Here is a 15,033-nt window from a genome sequence, read left to right as displayed (position 1 = left end):
AACCTATTCCCCTTCTACTGCTGTTCCTGCCTGTCTTTCTGTCAGCAGCTCTGCTATGACAACTGTCTGTCCACTACAAATACAACTATCGCGTTATCTTTATGTCGACAGACTATGATACTGCTACCAGAGTGCCACTCCTACTTCTGCTACTACCACTACAGCTGGAAACTGCTTTGATATTGGGAAACTGGTTGTGAATTCAAGGGATTGCTAGTTCAAATCTCAGGTGGGGCAGAGCATTGGCAATGACCTTGAGCATGTTGTTTAATGGGTATGGAGGACTGTCTCGCCGCATCTTTTACCACATTGTTCTACAGTAAGTAAAACCACACTGTGCTGTGGTGAGGATCTTGGATTACTATAGGAAAGAGAGAAAGAGAGAGGGAGACTGGGAGAGAAAGGACCAGACAGAGAGAAAGAGAGAGACAGGAAGAAAGAGTGAGAGAGAGACAGACTGAGAGGGGAATGGGAGCCGTGGAAGGGTACAAAGACTCTACCTATTGTCCACTTTTCAGGCTCTTGACCTGTCTCTCACTCATTCCTTCTACTTGTCCCTCGTTCCACCCCTCTCTCTCTCCCTCTTCCCCCGATCACCTTCCGGATATGGAGGGCCTCTTCTGAATCCTCTCTCCCACTCCCTTGCTCTTCCTCCCTGTGTTTCTCTCCCACTCCCTCCGTCTGTACCTCTGATGTCTGAGAGGGCAGACACTCGAGGACGCTGTACGTCTTTGTGATCGCCCCCCCACCCCACCCCACCCCACCCCACCCCACGCCCCTTCATGTCTTCCTTTTCATCAGCGGAGGAGAGCGAGGGGGCGGAGAGAGAGGCAGACTCATGCTGAGGTGGAGGACGTGAGAAAAGGAGAGGAGGGAGAGAGAGAGTTAGGCACGCAGGGAGGACAGGAAGTGGGTGCTATGGAAGCAGTAGAGAGGGAGAAAAAATGGATTCAGGGATGGAGAGAGGGGTGTAGGGATGGAGATAGGGTATAAGAGGTGCATTCACTCCACTGCCGGTCAGTCTGTCCATCTCTGTACAGTAACAGAAGAAGCACCAGGACCATGTCTGTCAATATATCCCACTCGCCCCAGCAAAAAGCACAGCACTAATCCCTCCATGCCCCCTCTGCCCCAAAGTGCAAGTCTAATGGAGGAGTTCCTAATCGGGGTTCCATTAACGGGATCATGTTGGTTGAATGTTTGTTTTGATGAAGTAAATAACAACCAATTAAATGTAAATGTCAGTGTGATTGATTAGAGCTTATCCATGTGTTCTCTGTCATTGAGGGGCCCGGATAGCCTTCCTTTGTGAGAACAGTCACAGTCAGTACATCAGTGTGAGTGAGTATCAATCAAAATATTGAATGCTTAGAGAGTTACAGTCAGTCAGTGTATCAGCATGAGTGGGCGTGAATCAAGGTATGCAATTCTCAGAGAGTCAGAGTAACATGCAAGTATCATGCAAGCAGGTATCGGGGATTGGAACTCTGAGAGTCAAAGACACTCAGCGTATTCAGTGTGTGTGAGTATCAGTCAGGGTATGGAATTCTCAGAGAATCTGAGTGGACAAGTGCGTTAGACATGCACTAGACACGAGGATGGCACTGTGCTGGGATCAGTGGGTCTCAGGCTGTGAACAGTCTATTAATTACGTCCTGGAAATGGCACCACTGAACATCTGCCACTGTAATAGAGCTCACAGTGCGTCCCAGGCAGCCTGTTACACCAGCAATAACTGCTCTCCGTTTGGCTAACACTCCCATCCTACTGCAGCTGGGTGTTTCACAGAGCTGCATCTCTATGCTACTGAACACAACTGTGGGCTTAGCATTTATTTACATTCATTCATTTTGCAGATGCGCTTATCCGGAGAAACTTACAGAAAGTTAACAGGTTTAGGTATGCAGTTGTATAAATAACAAATCATTAATGCTATAATTGTAATATAGTGCCATTTTGGAAAACATTAAAGGTGGCAGTGTAGCATAGCAGTAATGAGTAGGGTTGGCAACCAAAAGGTTGTTGGTTTGATCCCCTGCCGGGACTCTGCTGTTGTACCCTTGGGCAAGGTACTTAACCCAGAATGGTGTCAGTAAATATCTACCTCTATAAATGGATCATGTGTAAAGCTGTAATCTATGTAAGACTCTCCGGATAAGAGCATCTACTCAATGGCAATAAATGTTGTTTATTGTGCACAAACATACAGTGTACTACTATTACCATTTTCAGCTATAAACTTGTGTTGGACCACTGAGTTCTTCCCACAGAAAGCATCTATACTATCTCCAGGTATTTGCCTCTAAGGCAAAGTTTAGTTTAGTTTAGCCACAGGATTTTACCCCAGTGTAAGATGGTTTGACATGGCTAAGCACAGCAGCGTATGTGCTGAAAAATGTGTGTTGCGTGTTCCATGCAGAGATCCCTGTCACAGACAACAAACATTCACACATCTCCCAAACCAGAGTTTGCCTGTCACAATTCATTCATGGTAACGCAGTATGTGTTAATGTGTTGTATTCCCACCTTCTGTGAGGGAGTGTATGCATTTGCATGTGTGTTAGTGTGTGTGTGCGTGTGTGTGTGTGTGTGTGTGTGTGTGTGTGTAGAACACAAGGTGACACAAGGACACAAAGAGACAGCTTTTTGATTGAGGATCAAGTGTCTCTGATAGATCTGCTGTCTGCCTGTGACTGGACTAGGAGGGCTGCTCTAGAGTTTGTTTGAGTGTGTATGTGTATACGTGCAGATGAGTACGTGTGCATGTGTGTGTATATGTGTATATGTGCATATGTCATATGCATGTGTTTATGTACGTATGTAAATGCGTGTGTGTGAGAAAGAGAGCATACAATTTGTGTGTTTATGCATGCATGTGTGTGTGCATGTCTGAGTCTGTGCATGAATGTGAATGCATGACACCGTGTGCATGTGTGAATATGTATATGTGAGTGTGTGCATGTGTGTACGTATGTGTGGGTATATGCATAAGTGTGAGTGTGTGCGTATGTGTAGGTGTATGCATATGTAAGTGTGCATGTGCATGTGTGAATGTGCATGTACATGTGCGAGTGCATCTGTGCATGTGTGAGCGTGAGAGTGTGTGTGAAAGTGTCTCTCTCTCTGCAGTCAGCGTGTGCAGAGTGCTGTGCTGAAGGTCAATGGGTGTATGAGAGAGAGAGAGTGAGAGAGAGAGAAGGGGAAGAAAGATGGGGGAGAGAGAGATGCAAAGGGGGAGGGGCAGAGAGAGTGGAAGACTGAGGGGGGGGAGAGAGAGGGGGAGAGAATCGCTGGGGCGAGAGAGGAGAGAGGAGAGAGGGAGGAGATGAATGAGATGAGGGACAGAATGATTGAGAAGGAAGGAGAGAGAAAGAGAGGAGGGGAAAGAGGAGAGGGGGGAGGGCCGACAGAGGAAAGCCAGTGCAGAAACAGCTTCATGTTCTGTCCAGTGCAGACCTCAGACCCAGCCTGGGAAAACACTAAGAATGGGGTGGGCCATCCAACACAAATAAAGATGGGGCCAAATGTAAAGAAAACAAATATGACAGGATGTCTATGCATGATGAAATAACAAGGCGACACATGTATTTCAGTCTCTAAAAGGTGCCCATGGCTTCCCTTTAACAGCAGATACTGGGGAGGAATAGAGTGGAATTTGAGAGGGGTGACATCACCACATGTGGAAGGGGGGGTTCATTACAGGAAAGATAGAGACAGAAACAGTAATATGGTGGGGGGGTGTGTGTATGGGGGGGGGGGGCGCAGTCTGTCGATTTTTCGTTTCCTGCTTATCTGGTGTCTCTGCACTGAACAGATCTGGACAAACTTTGGCAGGAAACCGATCCCTCTTGCACCAAAAGAAAGGAACAGATTTAGAACTGAAGGGAAGAGATTATTATTTTTGTTTATTCTCTTGGCAGACACCCTCATCCCCTTTCCCAGGGTGGCTTATACCGCTTACATTCTACAGCCATGAGGCGGGAGATTTACTGGAGCCATTCAGGTCGAGAACCGTGCTCAAGGGCAGAGCCAGGATTTGAACCTGCAAAGTGCTGGTGTCAGATGCAGCTTCCCAAATCACAGCACTATAAAATGGAGACAAAGAATTAAGAGAGGAAGAAAAAGGAAAGAAATCTGCAAAAGGAGAAGAGAAGACAGAGAGGAAGCAGAGAAGGAGGAAAGACGAGTCATGATCTATTTGAATGTATGAGGAATGAGTAATCAGTGAGTGTGTGTGTGAAGGTAATGTGTGAGAGTGTATAAGTGTGTGTGTTTGTGTGTGTGTGTGTGCTTGTATGTGTAAGGGTAATGTGTGAGTGTGTATACTTGTGTGTGTGAGTGTAATGTGTGAGTGTGTATAATTGTGCGTGCATGTGTGTGTGTGTGTGTGTGTGTGAGAGAGAGAGGTTAATGTATGAGTGTGTATACTTGTGCGTGAATGTGTGTGTATGTGTGTGTGTGTGTGTTTGTGAGAGGTTAATGCATGAGTGTGTATACTTGTGTGTGTGTAAGTGTGTGTGAGAGTGTAATGTGTGAGTGCATATACTTGTGTGTGTGTGAGAGTGTAATGTGTGAGTGTGTATAAACGTGGGTGTGTGTGTGTGTGTGCTTTGGCAGGCTGATAGAGCTTAAGCTCTGTGTTTGATCTGCACTCAAGGATATGGTCCCTCACAGCCTCTGGATGAGCAGCTATAGAAATCGCATAGTGTGGATCCTGACCCGGCCCGCTGAGACAGAACCAGAGGAACAGCCAAGCTGGGCCCACAGTACCACACATGCAGAGCACCAGGCCAGCACCATGGCAGTACACACTGAGGGCCACGAGAGGGACGCTGGGACCGATACCAAGAGCCACTGCAGTCACTAATATCCTCACACACAGTCAAACACAAACAGACTCACATACACACACACACACACACGCACACGCACACACACACACACATGCACACACACACACGCATATACATACACACGCATACACTCATGCATGCAAATGCACACATGTCCATATTCTGCACTCCCTCACAGAGACACACACACTCACACATGCACACACATACACACACATACACTCACACCCACATGGAAACGTACACATGTACATATACCGCACACCCTTGTAGGCACACACACATATGCTCAAACATGCATAGCCCCACAGGTATATGTTTACACTGACATGCACGCACACACACAGGCAGACACTTAAACAGAAAACAGTGACATGTAATACCTACTGCATTAAAGGTAAGAAACAACCTTAAAGTTACTGATCCTTAACTTTTGCAGATGAATATTTGTTTTTTGATGAGTCTTATACAATATGGACATGGATATGCAAAATCAAACAATTGCATGTGATACCATCACTGCATTTTCTTAGAGTCTGCACACAGAATTCCAAAATCAACTCAAAACACTTTTTTAACATAATTATAGTCTACAAAATGCTACATCCCTTCTCGCCCACATAGTTCTTTAAGTGCTGTTACCTCTCTTAAAGACATATTTTAATAGCTAACATCTATCAGTGCAAAATACTTTATTATGTGCTCATTTTCTGACAATTAGGTTTCATTATCACAAACAGTCTTACCCAAGTGAGGCAGAAGAGAAACTAAATTGATAATTACTGTATCACTACATAAAAAACTGTGTGAAAACAGCAGTTTCTGGCAACTAGCACCAGGCTGTGAGATGTTGCTGGTCATAGTCAATGGTTGTGTTCACGGTCATAAGTGTGGTCATATTAAAGGTCATTGATTTGGTCATGGTCCATGTCATTGTCAGCAACAAGCTAGGTGTCCTGTTGTCCCCTGTAAAATGGGGATGTTTATACTGTATCTGCCCGTATCATGAAAAGTGGGGACTGCGCTCGTTGAACTGGAAGGAGAGCAGTCCGATCTGACCTGACCCATAAATCAATCAATCAATCAATCAATCAATCAATCAAAATTCATTGATTATATGGCATTTTTACTTCAGCATTGTCACTGGAGAAAGCATGTCTTTTAGATGCACGCAAAAACCGGAAAACCCAGCAGAGTGGAAAAACTGAAATGACTCCGAGGTCCAGGGGAGAGGCAGGGGAGAAAATCTCTCATGGCGCGGTGGAAACGGAAAGCTAAAGGGGGCAGAGATAATAAAAGTGTGTAAACGAATATATCACCAGCTGATGGAGTTAATGCAGACACTGTGAGCCGGATGGAGGCATGGTCTTCCAGGGTCTGGCTAGGGTCTGGGGGGTATGGGGGTTCATACCTCAAGAGGTTGTAGCACCCTACAGTCACAATAATCAATCAGTAAGTCAAGAGTTTACGATCATGGGTCAGTCTCTAGCAATCTCTGGAGGAGCGATTGCTGTGAGTAGCTTGCACAAACACAGTTTGAGAGAAATGAGAGAAAAACAAGTGTCATCACCTTAAACATCCAGATGCAGAAAACACATGTAACGTGCTCCGGGACAGACTCAATATGTATGGTGCATGAACAGGGTTAGAGCGGTCCGCAGTATGGGGAAACTGTATGGGTTAGAGTTAGAGTAGCTCAGTGTTATATAGCTCAGCATCATATCCACAGTTCACTCTTGCCCTGTTAACAGTCCTTAAGCCTAGCAAAGAGGAGTTTTCTTGGGAAAAGATGCATTTGCATTATTTTTGCTTGGATGATTAAAATCTAAAATCAATTGTTTTTTTGTTGTTGTTGGGGGCGGTTGTTGCATTCATATGCCTTTGCAAGTGGTATTTATCAAACCTAAGTAAATTTCATTTTGTTTTATGCAGGTGTGAATTATTTGTTGAGTTTTAAACTTTTTCAACAACTGTTTTGAAGAATGTTTTTACTAGTTGAGAAGATAAGCAATTACAGGCAAGAGAAGTGATTACATCCTCCTCTTGTTCTCAGAGTAAGAGCTGGAGTGCGATGCTGAGAGACACGGACATGCTTGTGAAATCAGATGTGAAATCAGATGCCCTCAAGCCTCACTGCCAGTCAGATGAACACAGTCACTTTCTGCTGGATTACATTACATTATTTTCTGAACAGCATGCCTGATATCCGGGGCGAGGTTACATTGGGCATGCTCCTCCACTCACATACAGTCTCTGATTGGCCCAGGCATGTCACTTGGTGGATCAAGGCCAATCAGGAGAGAGTGCCCTTAGTTTGCAGCTTCCATATTGCTGATCCCCTCCTCCGTGCATCCAAGGCAGCAGTTCCAATCCCTGCAACTGCGATCTGAACACATAAACCCCTGGTGTAGTGACCAGTGTCCTGACCACTACTCCACATGGGGTTAGGCCTGTGTCAGCTATATATCTTAACTCCATGCCATTTATTGCTTAAATTGGTCTACTACCATTGGGGAGACATCATTAAGCCATTGGAGGGCTTTTCAAAGCAAAGTCTTTCTGAGAGTCACAGGCTAATTAACAAGACCATAATTAATGAGACCAGGGTGTAAACTGATACCTCTGGGCACAGTCAGGGTACAATGAACAGAGATGAGCTCTGTCCCCATTGAACAGTCCTATTGCAAAATTAACATCCAGATTCAACCGAAGCGTGATCCACTTTGCCGTTATGCATGACCTAAAGGAAAACTGGCACTAACGGCCAGATTCAACCCAACCACAATGCACTTTGTCCTCAGCTTCCAGAAACTCATTTGACCAGGTGTTACTTTTTTTTATTCAACATTTTTTCATTGAGTTCTCTGACTACCAAACTGTGTAAGACATTTAAATACATAAAAATATCAAATTGAGTTGATTAGTTGCTATTGCTGCCTATAGTTGAGGATGAGGGAGTTGTGGTTGGAGTTAGACTGAATGAGGACCTGAATTATTACTGTGCTCAGGGCTAAGGGGGCCATGCTCGTTCTTTACCCTATTTATCGCTGTTCTTCCAAAGCCCATATCAAATCTACCCTGCTCTCACGAGCTTAACTGCATATTACAGCAGGCTGTCCCTCTTCCCTCTTACCCTTTCTCTCCATCTCTCCTAAATTCCTCCATCACTCCAACTCTCTTTCTTTCCCCTTGATGTTCAGCTATCCATACTTGTCTTTTGATCTCTCTCTCTCTCTCTCACTCACACTTTCCCCCTGCCTCTCTCCTTGATTCATCCATTTCTGCATTAATGAAGTCTAAATCCATCATAAGGGTGCTTTGTTGAATCACCACACAGAAATGATGACCAAACATGAAGAACTAAAGGCCAATGCTGCAAGAGGTATACGTACAACACAGTGTTGCCAACTTTGCAGTTTTGTTCTGGGATTCAGGGACTTTAACAGTGCCATTCTTGTGCATGCCACATTACTCAAAACTTCATGCTATTGCCTGAATAACTGTGCGTAATAAAGGGCAATTGAAAGGACATTATCCTTTCTATAATTGTGTGCATTGTAATAATACATCAGTCGGTCATCATGAGTTATTAAATTTTAATTTTTAAATCTATTATTTAAGCTAATAACTATGAACATGCATCTTTTGTGCTTTACAACCAAATCATCCAATTTTGACCTCAAGGCCTAACCTTCACAATTTTGGTAAACAAGAAGCAACTTTTTGAGTTAAAACTGTTGACTTTTGCTCTGAAGGTTTGTCAGTGTAAATGCCTAGGACAGGATTCAGCAGAACTCATGAAGGCCCAAGTAAAATGCTATACAGAATCTTTAATATCAAGTAGGACTTCTTTTCCCATCAGCTGCTTGGCATCAAACATATATCATGAGATCTCTGCTGCTTCTTTCTTCACTGCAGGTTAGAGGTCATTCCCTCCCTTTCCCTTCCTCCATATATCTGGACATTTACTGCCAACAAAAGATCCTAGATCAGCTTACCCACACCTAATTCTCATTTCAACCTTTTTTGTGGAAATCTTTGATAATGACTCAGGATCAGCGCGAGGAGGAACAATCTGTCTACGCTCTTTCTCCTTCTGTCATCTGAGGGCCTCCAGCACCTCCCCCCTGCTCCCTCGCCCAGAGTTTACAAACAACGTTCCTGCAACATTGCTGTGATGCTGTAACAACACAACAGAGGGCTGTTGTGAGGAAGAAAGGGACGTTTGATGGAGAATTATCTGTGTGACAAAATGTGTCATGTTGATGCTGAAATGACCAAGTGGCTCATGCTAGGAAGCTGAGACTGATGTCCGCTGGGGGCTGCACCAGGCGTACTTTAAGAAATCATGACCTCAGACGCTCGGGTTAATTTTTCAGTGTCGTGGGCCATAAGGATGGTGTCCTCAGTTTGCCTGGCACTCACACATTAAATCACTCCATGAGAGGTGGACACAGGAAAACAATGGCACCACCATGACATCCACTACAAGTATGTCCAAATTGTAACAACTGAGGAACGAGGAACTGCTGGCTCTCTTCTGTCAAATTGTTGTCTTGGTTTTTTTTTTTTTTTACAGTGACTTCAGGCTTCATATTTTTAATTTGTTTTGCCTTCGGCGGCATTTTAGTTCCTTTTGTTGAACAACTTCTAATGTCCCTTGCATTTTACAGTGACCTCACTAAAGGCACTTAGCGCAGAGAGGAACAAAAGTATGTTAATGAAGGCTTAAACTGATCGAGAAATGACGGCGATCAAAATGAGACAGCAATGTCCCCTGCTGTTTGCAGTGGGAGGCTTTCTGCTCCGTGTAGGTGCTTTGAACAGCGGTAAGAATGTGCCTCTAACTGGTCTCTAACTGATTAATAATCTCAGGGCTTTGACCTCATACATGCTGAGGAACCAGAGACGCGTTTGTCTTTTCTGAAGTCCGCTGCCTGAAAAATGTCAAATATATCAGTCTGGGAGCTGGAGTGCTGGCCAGTTTTCTGAACTTTTGGATTTATGCTCGGCCACTGATATAATCGCAAAATTAGAAACACCATTGGTCGTTTCCCTCGCCATGATGTTTCCTATAGCGGGCCCCCTCCATGTGTGGTTTCCTGACAGCAGAGACATAGGCAGGGGGAGCCGACTACAAGCTGTTCAGAGTGGGACTTACCAAATGTGTACAATCACAAACTAACAAAAAGACCCGTTTCCACTGTGGCTTAGAAACTTGCCTCACCAGCTGGGAAAATACAATCTACACACGTATGGAAGCATACACATCACACACACAAGTACACCACACACATGCACACACACAGATACACAAATCCACACACACACACACAAATGCGCACAAGCTGCATACGATGATTTGGTTATTGAAATTACTTGCATTATCATAATTAGTCATCTTTATGTATGACTATCTCAGTAAAAATATTCTGATCTTGGACACACACTCAAGGTTTCAGTCAACATTTGTCCATGTATTTGACTCATAATTAAAAGCGAGATTCTTCTTCCTCGCAAACATAGTTTGGTAAATTCATTGCTCAGTAAAATGACTGACAATAAATTCTGTTTGTATTAAAAAATATTGCATTTATTTGTATAAGTCAAAGCAAAGGACAGAAGTTGGCTGTGTCCGGGGGTCAGTGTTCATCAGAGAGAGGAGAGGGTAGGTGGAGGAACAATGTGAAGGATGGCAAATGGAGACAAACAGAGAGAAGGAAAGGAGGTGAAAGACAGAAAGAAAAAGAGGGAGCTAGAGTGGGCGATTATTAGCTTACTACAGACCGGCTCTGTTCTGCGCGGTCTTGCTATAGTTTCCAGCCCAGCGCACCGGTTTGGCTCCGCGTCTGACGTGTCTTTGGAAAACCGAGTGTTAAAACCCGTGCGTTTCCTCACGTGAACTCGGGAGGGAGTGAGTGAGAACAGAGAGCCGTCACGACAGTCCACAGAGAGTTTTCCGCTCTGAAGTAACATTCTGGGGCAGCATGTTTTTTCCACTCTTGACGTCATTACATGACAATGACTGTAAACTCTGTAAATAACGGTCCATGTTACATGTCACGTGTTATGTCATTTGCATACTCAGTTTACTTGGATTGATTACCAGGATCTGTGTTGTTCTTTGGCGTTCCCCCTCCTGTCTGCAGCGACACTGAAGATACTGTCTTTGTATGAATCACTCTTTAATGAGGTGACAGCAAACTGCCATTTAGATGGTTAGATATGTCTACCAATTAGCTAAGCATTTGCGGCCTGTATTTGTGCCTTTCAGTGTTCAGGATCAGGTTTAAATAATGAATGCCAGCACAAAGACAGACAGAAAGGTGGAGCAATGGCCATGTACACAGGTTATAGAACTGGACGCAGGTTAAGAAACCACAGAATGATTTGAAATTAGCTTATTTTTAATGCATATCATACTGATACCGTTTTAGGAATAAAGACAAAATAAATATAATTAAATAATATTTAATGTTTGTTTGGTGTGAAGCAACACTCAGAAAACCTTCTTCATCTTTGTTGTATTGAACTTGGTATTCTTTGTCAGTGCAGAACGTCAATAAAGTTATTTGTTTTTTGAATACACAAGATTGACTGAGTAGGAGTAGGAAGACAAGGGAGACAATGGAATGAAAACTAGGCAACATTCTATCGCTCTTGACACTATTGTTATTGATGTCATCAGATTTTAACAACCAGGCTATGGCTCTTGAAGAATCTTAAATGCAGCGTTCTCTACATTTCATAAGATATCACATTCTCTCATGTCCAAATGAAAGATTGTATTTTCCTTTTATGTGTGCTTTGAAGCTCAACTCCAGAAGTCCAGAAATATATCCTAGTGTCTGAGATTTCGAGACAATGCTCATTTGACATGCAACTGCTGTCGGGCTATGGAAGAAGGATATATTTTGTCTCTGTCAGAGAGAACAATTTTATTCTGTCCTCTCCCTATTCAAACTGTAAGACCTGGCCACTCTCTCCTTCTTCAGACTGTGAGTCACATCCACTTTCTCTCTGTTCAAACCTGCAAATATATACTCTCTCTTTCTTCCGAATATGAGAAACATCCTTGTTATCCCTATTCACATGTAACATCCACGTTCTCCATATTCGAACATAACATCCACATTCTCCCCACTCAAACAGAACGTACATGTTTTCCCCATTCTAACATAACATTCATACTTTCCCCACTCAAACAGAAAGTCCAAGTTTTCCCTATTCAAACATAACATTTATGTTCTCCCCACTCATACATACCGTCCAGGTTCTCCCCATTCAAACTGTGAGTCACATTTACCCATTTCTTCTGTCAAGAGAGTAGAGTCTGTGTCCACTCTGTCCCTGCATATAGATATACACAACGGTGAAAGCACTGGACCTTGACTGGAGCCAGCACAAAGTACAGACCCAACACACACCCATGAACCTATCACAGCCCTAATGGGAGGTAAGCACTTGCAAGAGCACAGACTCTTTGACCGTGTTTCTCTCTGCTTTCTTTCTTGCTGTCTGTGCAGTGAAAGCAGCACCTTAAAGAAAAGAAGAGCATTCAAAATCTCCTCATTAAAATGAAACCCCACCCCCGGCAGCATCACACACGTGCGCTGAACACAAATAGTTTGGCCCCGCCTTCTCCTCAGTCTTCACATGACCGATCCTCATCCTAGCCTTCCTCCCGTTTATGCGTCTGATGTGCTTTACCCTGAAGTGCTCCTGCAGTAGATAGTCATCTCTCTTTCCATCACGACCCATTTAAATAAGTCTGAGACAGACGGAGATGTGAGAAGAGGGAGAAAGACATGTGTTCTCCCTACCCCAACCTGGACCTGATTTTCCCCTCTTTAGCAAGCACCTCACTCCTATGCAAACCCCTGGATGAAGATCAACAGATTCCCCATCTCTGAACTTCCCCCTGCTCTTTGTTCCATGCACAGCAAGCCCGCTCCGCTTCATTCATAAAGCCCGGCGCCTTTTCCCAGCCGATGAGATCTCTCCCTCTCAGCTTAAAGCCACCGCCGGGCCACCTGGCATTGCCGGGCCGACCACCAAAAAGGCAGAGGCGCGTTGGGGACGAGAGGCCGCCCGCCGTCAGGAGGCGGCTGAGAAGGCGAGGGCAGGCACACGAGCAGCGCAGTTACATAAAGCGTACTCTCTACCAGCGAGCACGCCGAGCACACCGGGGCAGCTCCCCCCCGAATCACAGCCACTGAGGCCGGGACGGGACACCAGTGTGACCAGAATTTAGAACACCTCAGTTTAGATCTCTTTCCACAGGGATCCGTGGGGATTTTTTTTTTTTTTAAGCGTGTTTTTTTTTTTTGTTGTTTTGGGAGAGGAGGCGTTAGGTGGTGTTAAGAAAAACTCAGCGTCCATCTGCATCTCCAGGGGCCTCCACTCCACCTGTGCCCCCCCTCCCTGTTACACCTCCACTCATATTCATCCCAAACGGGGACCCACATCCGGAGTCTGCGTTCCTCACACACAAAAGAACAAACAAGAGCCTCGTTCATTTCTGAACAAACACCTCTCACACACTCGCTCATGCACTTGATCGCTGGAAGTGAGAGATGGGGAAAACACACACACATACACACACACACACTCTCTCTCTCTCTTGCTTTCATACACACACACGCGCACACACACACTTATACTCAGATACATACAAACTCACACACCCTGTCTCAGACACACACACACACACATATTCACACTCTGACACGCACACATTCTCACTCACACACATACGCTAATATAAGAACACATCTGTATAAATATAATATAATAATAAGCAAATACAGGACACAAAGAGAGCAGCAACAAAATAGCCAGCGTGACAGACAGTGAGACACTTAGGTGAGGAAAAAGCTTAACCCCATCCCCCTTACTCTCTCACACACATGCATACACGCACCTCTCTCTGTCTCTCAGTAACAATGCATAGATAGGCTTACCTTTGTAGTCACAATGCAGAGACAATCCATGGTACTGAACAGAGACGAGTGGGGCTTATCTCAATCCCCCCCAAAAAAGAGGGCTCGACCCCACACCCTCCCCAACCTTCCCCTCCTTCCGTCTTCCTGCCTTTCCCTTCTTTTCTTTTCTTTCCGTTCTCTCTCTCTCTCTTTCTTTTTTGGCTGACTGAAACAGACAAGGACCGTAACAAGGGAGGGGGGGAGGGAGGGGGAATGTAAAGTGAGAGAGGGAGGGACAGAGAGAGAGAGAAAGAGAGAGAGAGAGAGAGAGAGAGGGAGAAATAAAGAGGAAGGGAGGGAGTGGAAGAGGAGGGGGGGTGGATCCAGAGTCAGTGAGTGAGAGAGAGAGGAGAGAGAGAAGAAAGGCAGCCGAGGATGGAGCGAGACCAGGGGATGCTGAAGTCGGGAGACGAGGGACAGATCATGAGAAGAGAGCGAGGGATGGGGTAAAATGGGGAAAGCAGAAGGGGGGAGTGGAGGTAAAATGGTATACAGAGCAGAGGGGGAAAGAGAGAGAAGGAGAGAGAGAGAGAAAAAAGAAGAGGTGATGAGGGTGAGAAGGGGAATTGCTCCGCCAAGAAAGGAGAGCGAGAGAGGGAATGGACAGAGAAACAGCTGAGGGAGAAATGAAAGATGAGGGGGGAGTACGGAGCGAGAGAGAGAGGGAGGGAGGGGGGAGAGGAGGCGAGAGAGCGTGCGAATACAGGAGGAATTAGACAGACAGAGAGAGGGAGTGAGTGCTACGCGTGTTTCACAGAATAAAGAATCAATAAGGCAATCAGAAATGTGATGGAGAGAGAGAGAGAGGGGAAGAGATTCGGAAAGGAGAGAATGCAGAGAGTCTCGGAACAGTGCTGAAACAACCCAGATTAAAATGACAAAAAAGAGAGATTTGAATGAACGAGGGAGAAAGAAAGGGGGGGTGGAGGGATGTCTGGTTGCCGTGGCATCGTTCAGCTGTTGCCTTAGTGATGGTGTAGTTGTTACTGTGACGATAGCCGTGATTGTTGCCATGTGGATATTGCTGTCATTATAGATCCAGGCAAGTTTGTATGTACTCATTCGTGTATGCATGTGTGTGCATGTGCGTGTATGAGAATGTGTGTGCTGTGTTTGTGTATGTGTGTGTGAAAGTGTGTGTGTTTCTGCATGTGCTGTGTTTGTACGTGTGTGTGAGAGTGCATGTGAGTGTGTGT

The 15,033-nt window shown here is 44.9% G+C and overlaps 1 protein-coding gene across 1 annotated transcript in view; it reads right to left on the bottom strand.

Moving 5' to 3' along the window:
- LOC118774300 (disks large homolog 4) overlaps nt 1-13,921 on the bottom strand; it is an 84,049-nt gene extending 70,128 nt beyond the window's left edge. Inside the window, exon 1 of the mRNA XM_036523545.1 lies at nt 13,817-13,921. Coding sequence (XP_036379438.1) covers nt 13,817-13,846 — 30 coding nt within the window. The 5' untranslated portion in view covers nt 13,847-13,921. The remainder of the gene's footprint in view (nt 1-13,816) is intronic.
- Nucleotides 13,922-15,033: the final 1,112 nt, after the last annotated feature.

The sequence above is a fragment of the Megalops cyprinoides genome, chromosome 3 (genome assembly GCF_013368585.1).
Source record: "Megalops cyprinoides isolate fMegCyp1 chromosome 3, fMegCyp1.pri, whole genome shotgun sequence".
NCBI classification, from domain to species: domain Eukaryota; kingdom Metazoa; phylum Chordata; class Actinopteri; order Elopiformes; family Megalopidae; genus Megalops; species Megalops cyprinoides.
The sequence above is the reverse complement of the archived record's forward strand: the minus strand, read 5'-3'. Positions and strand labels throughout refer to the sequence as shown.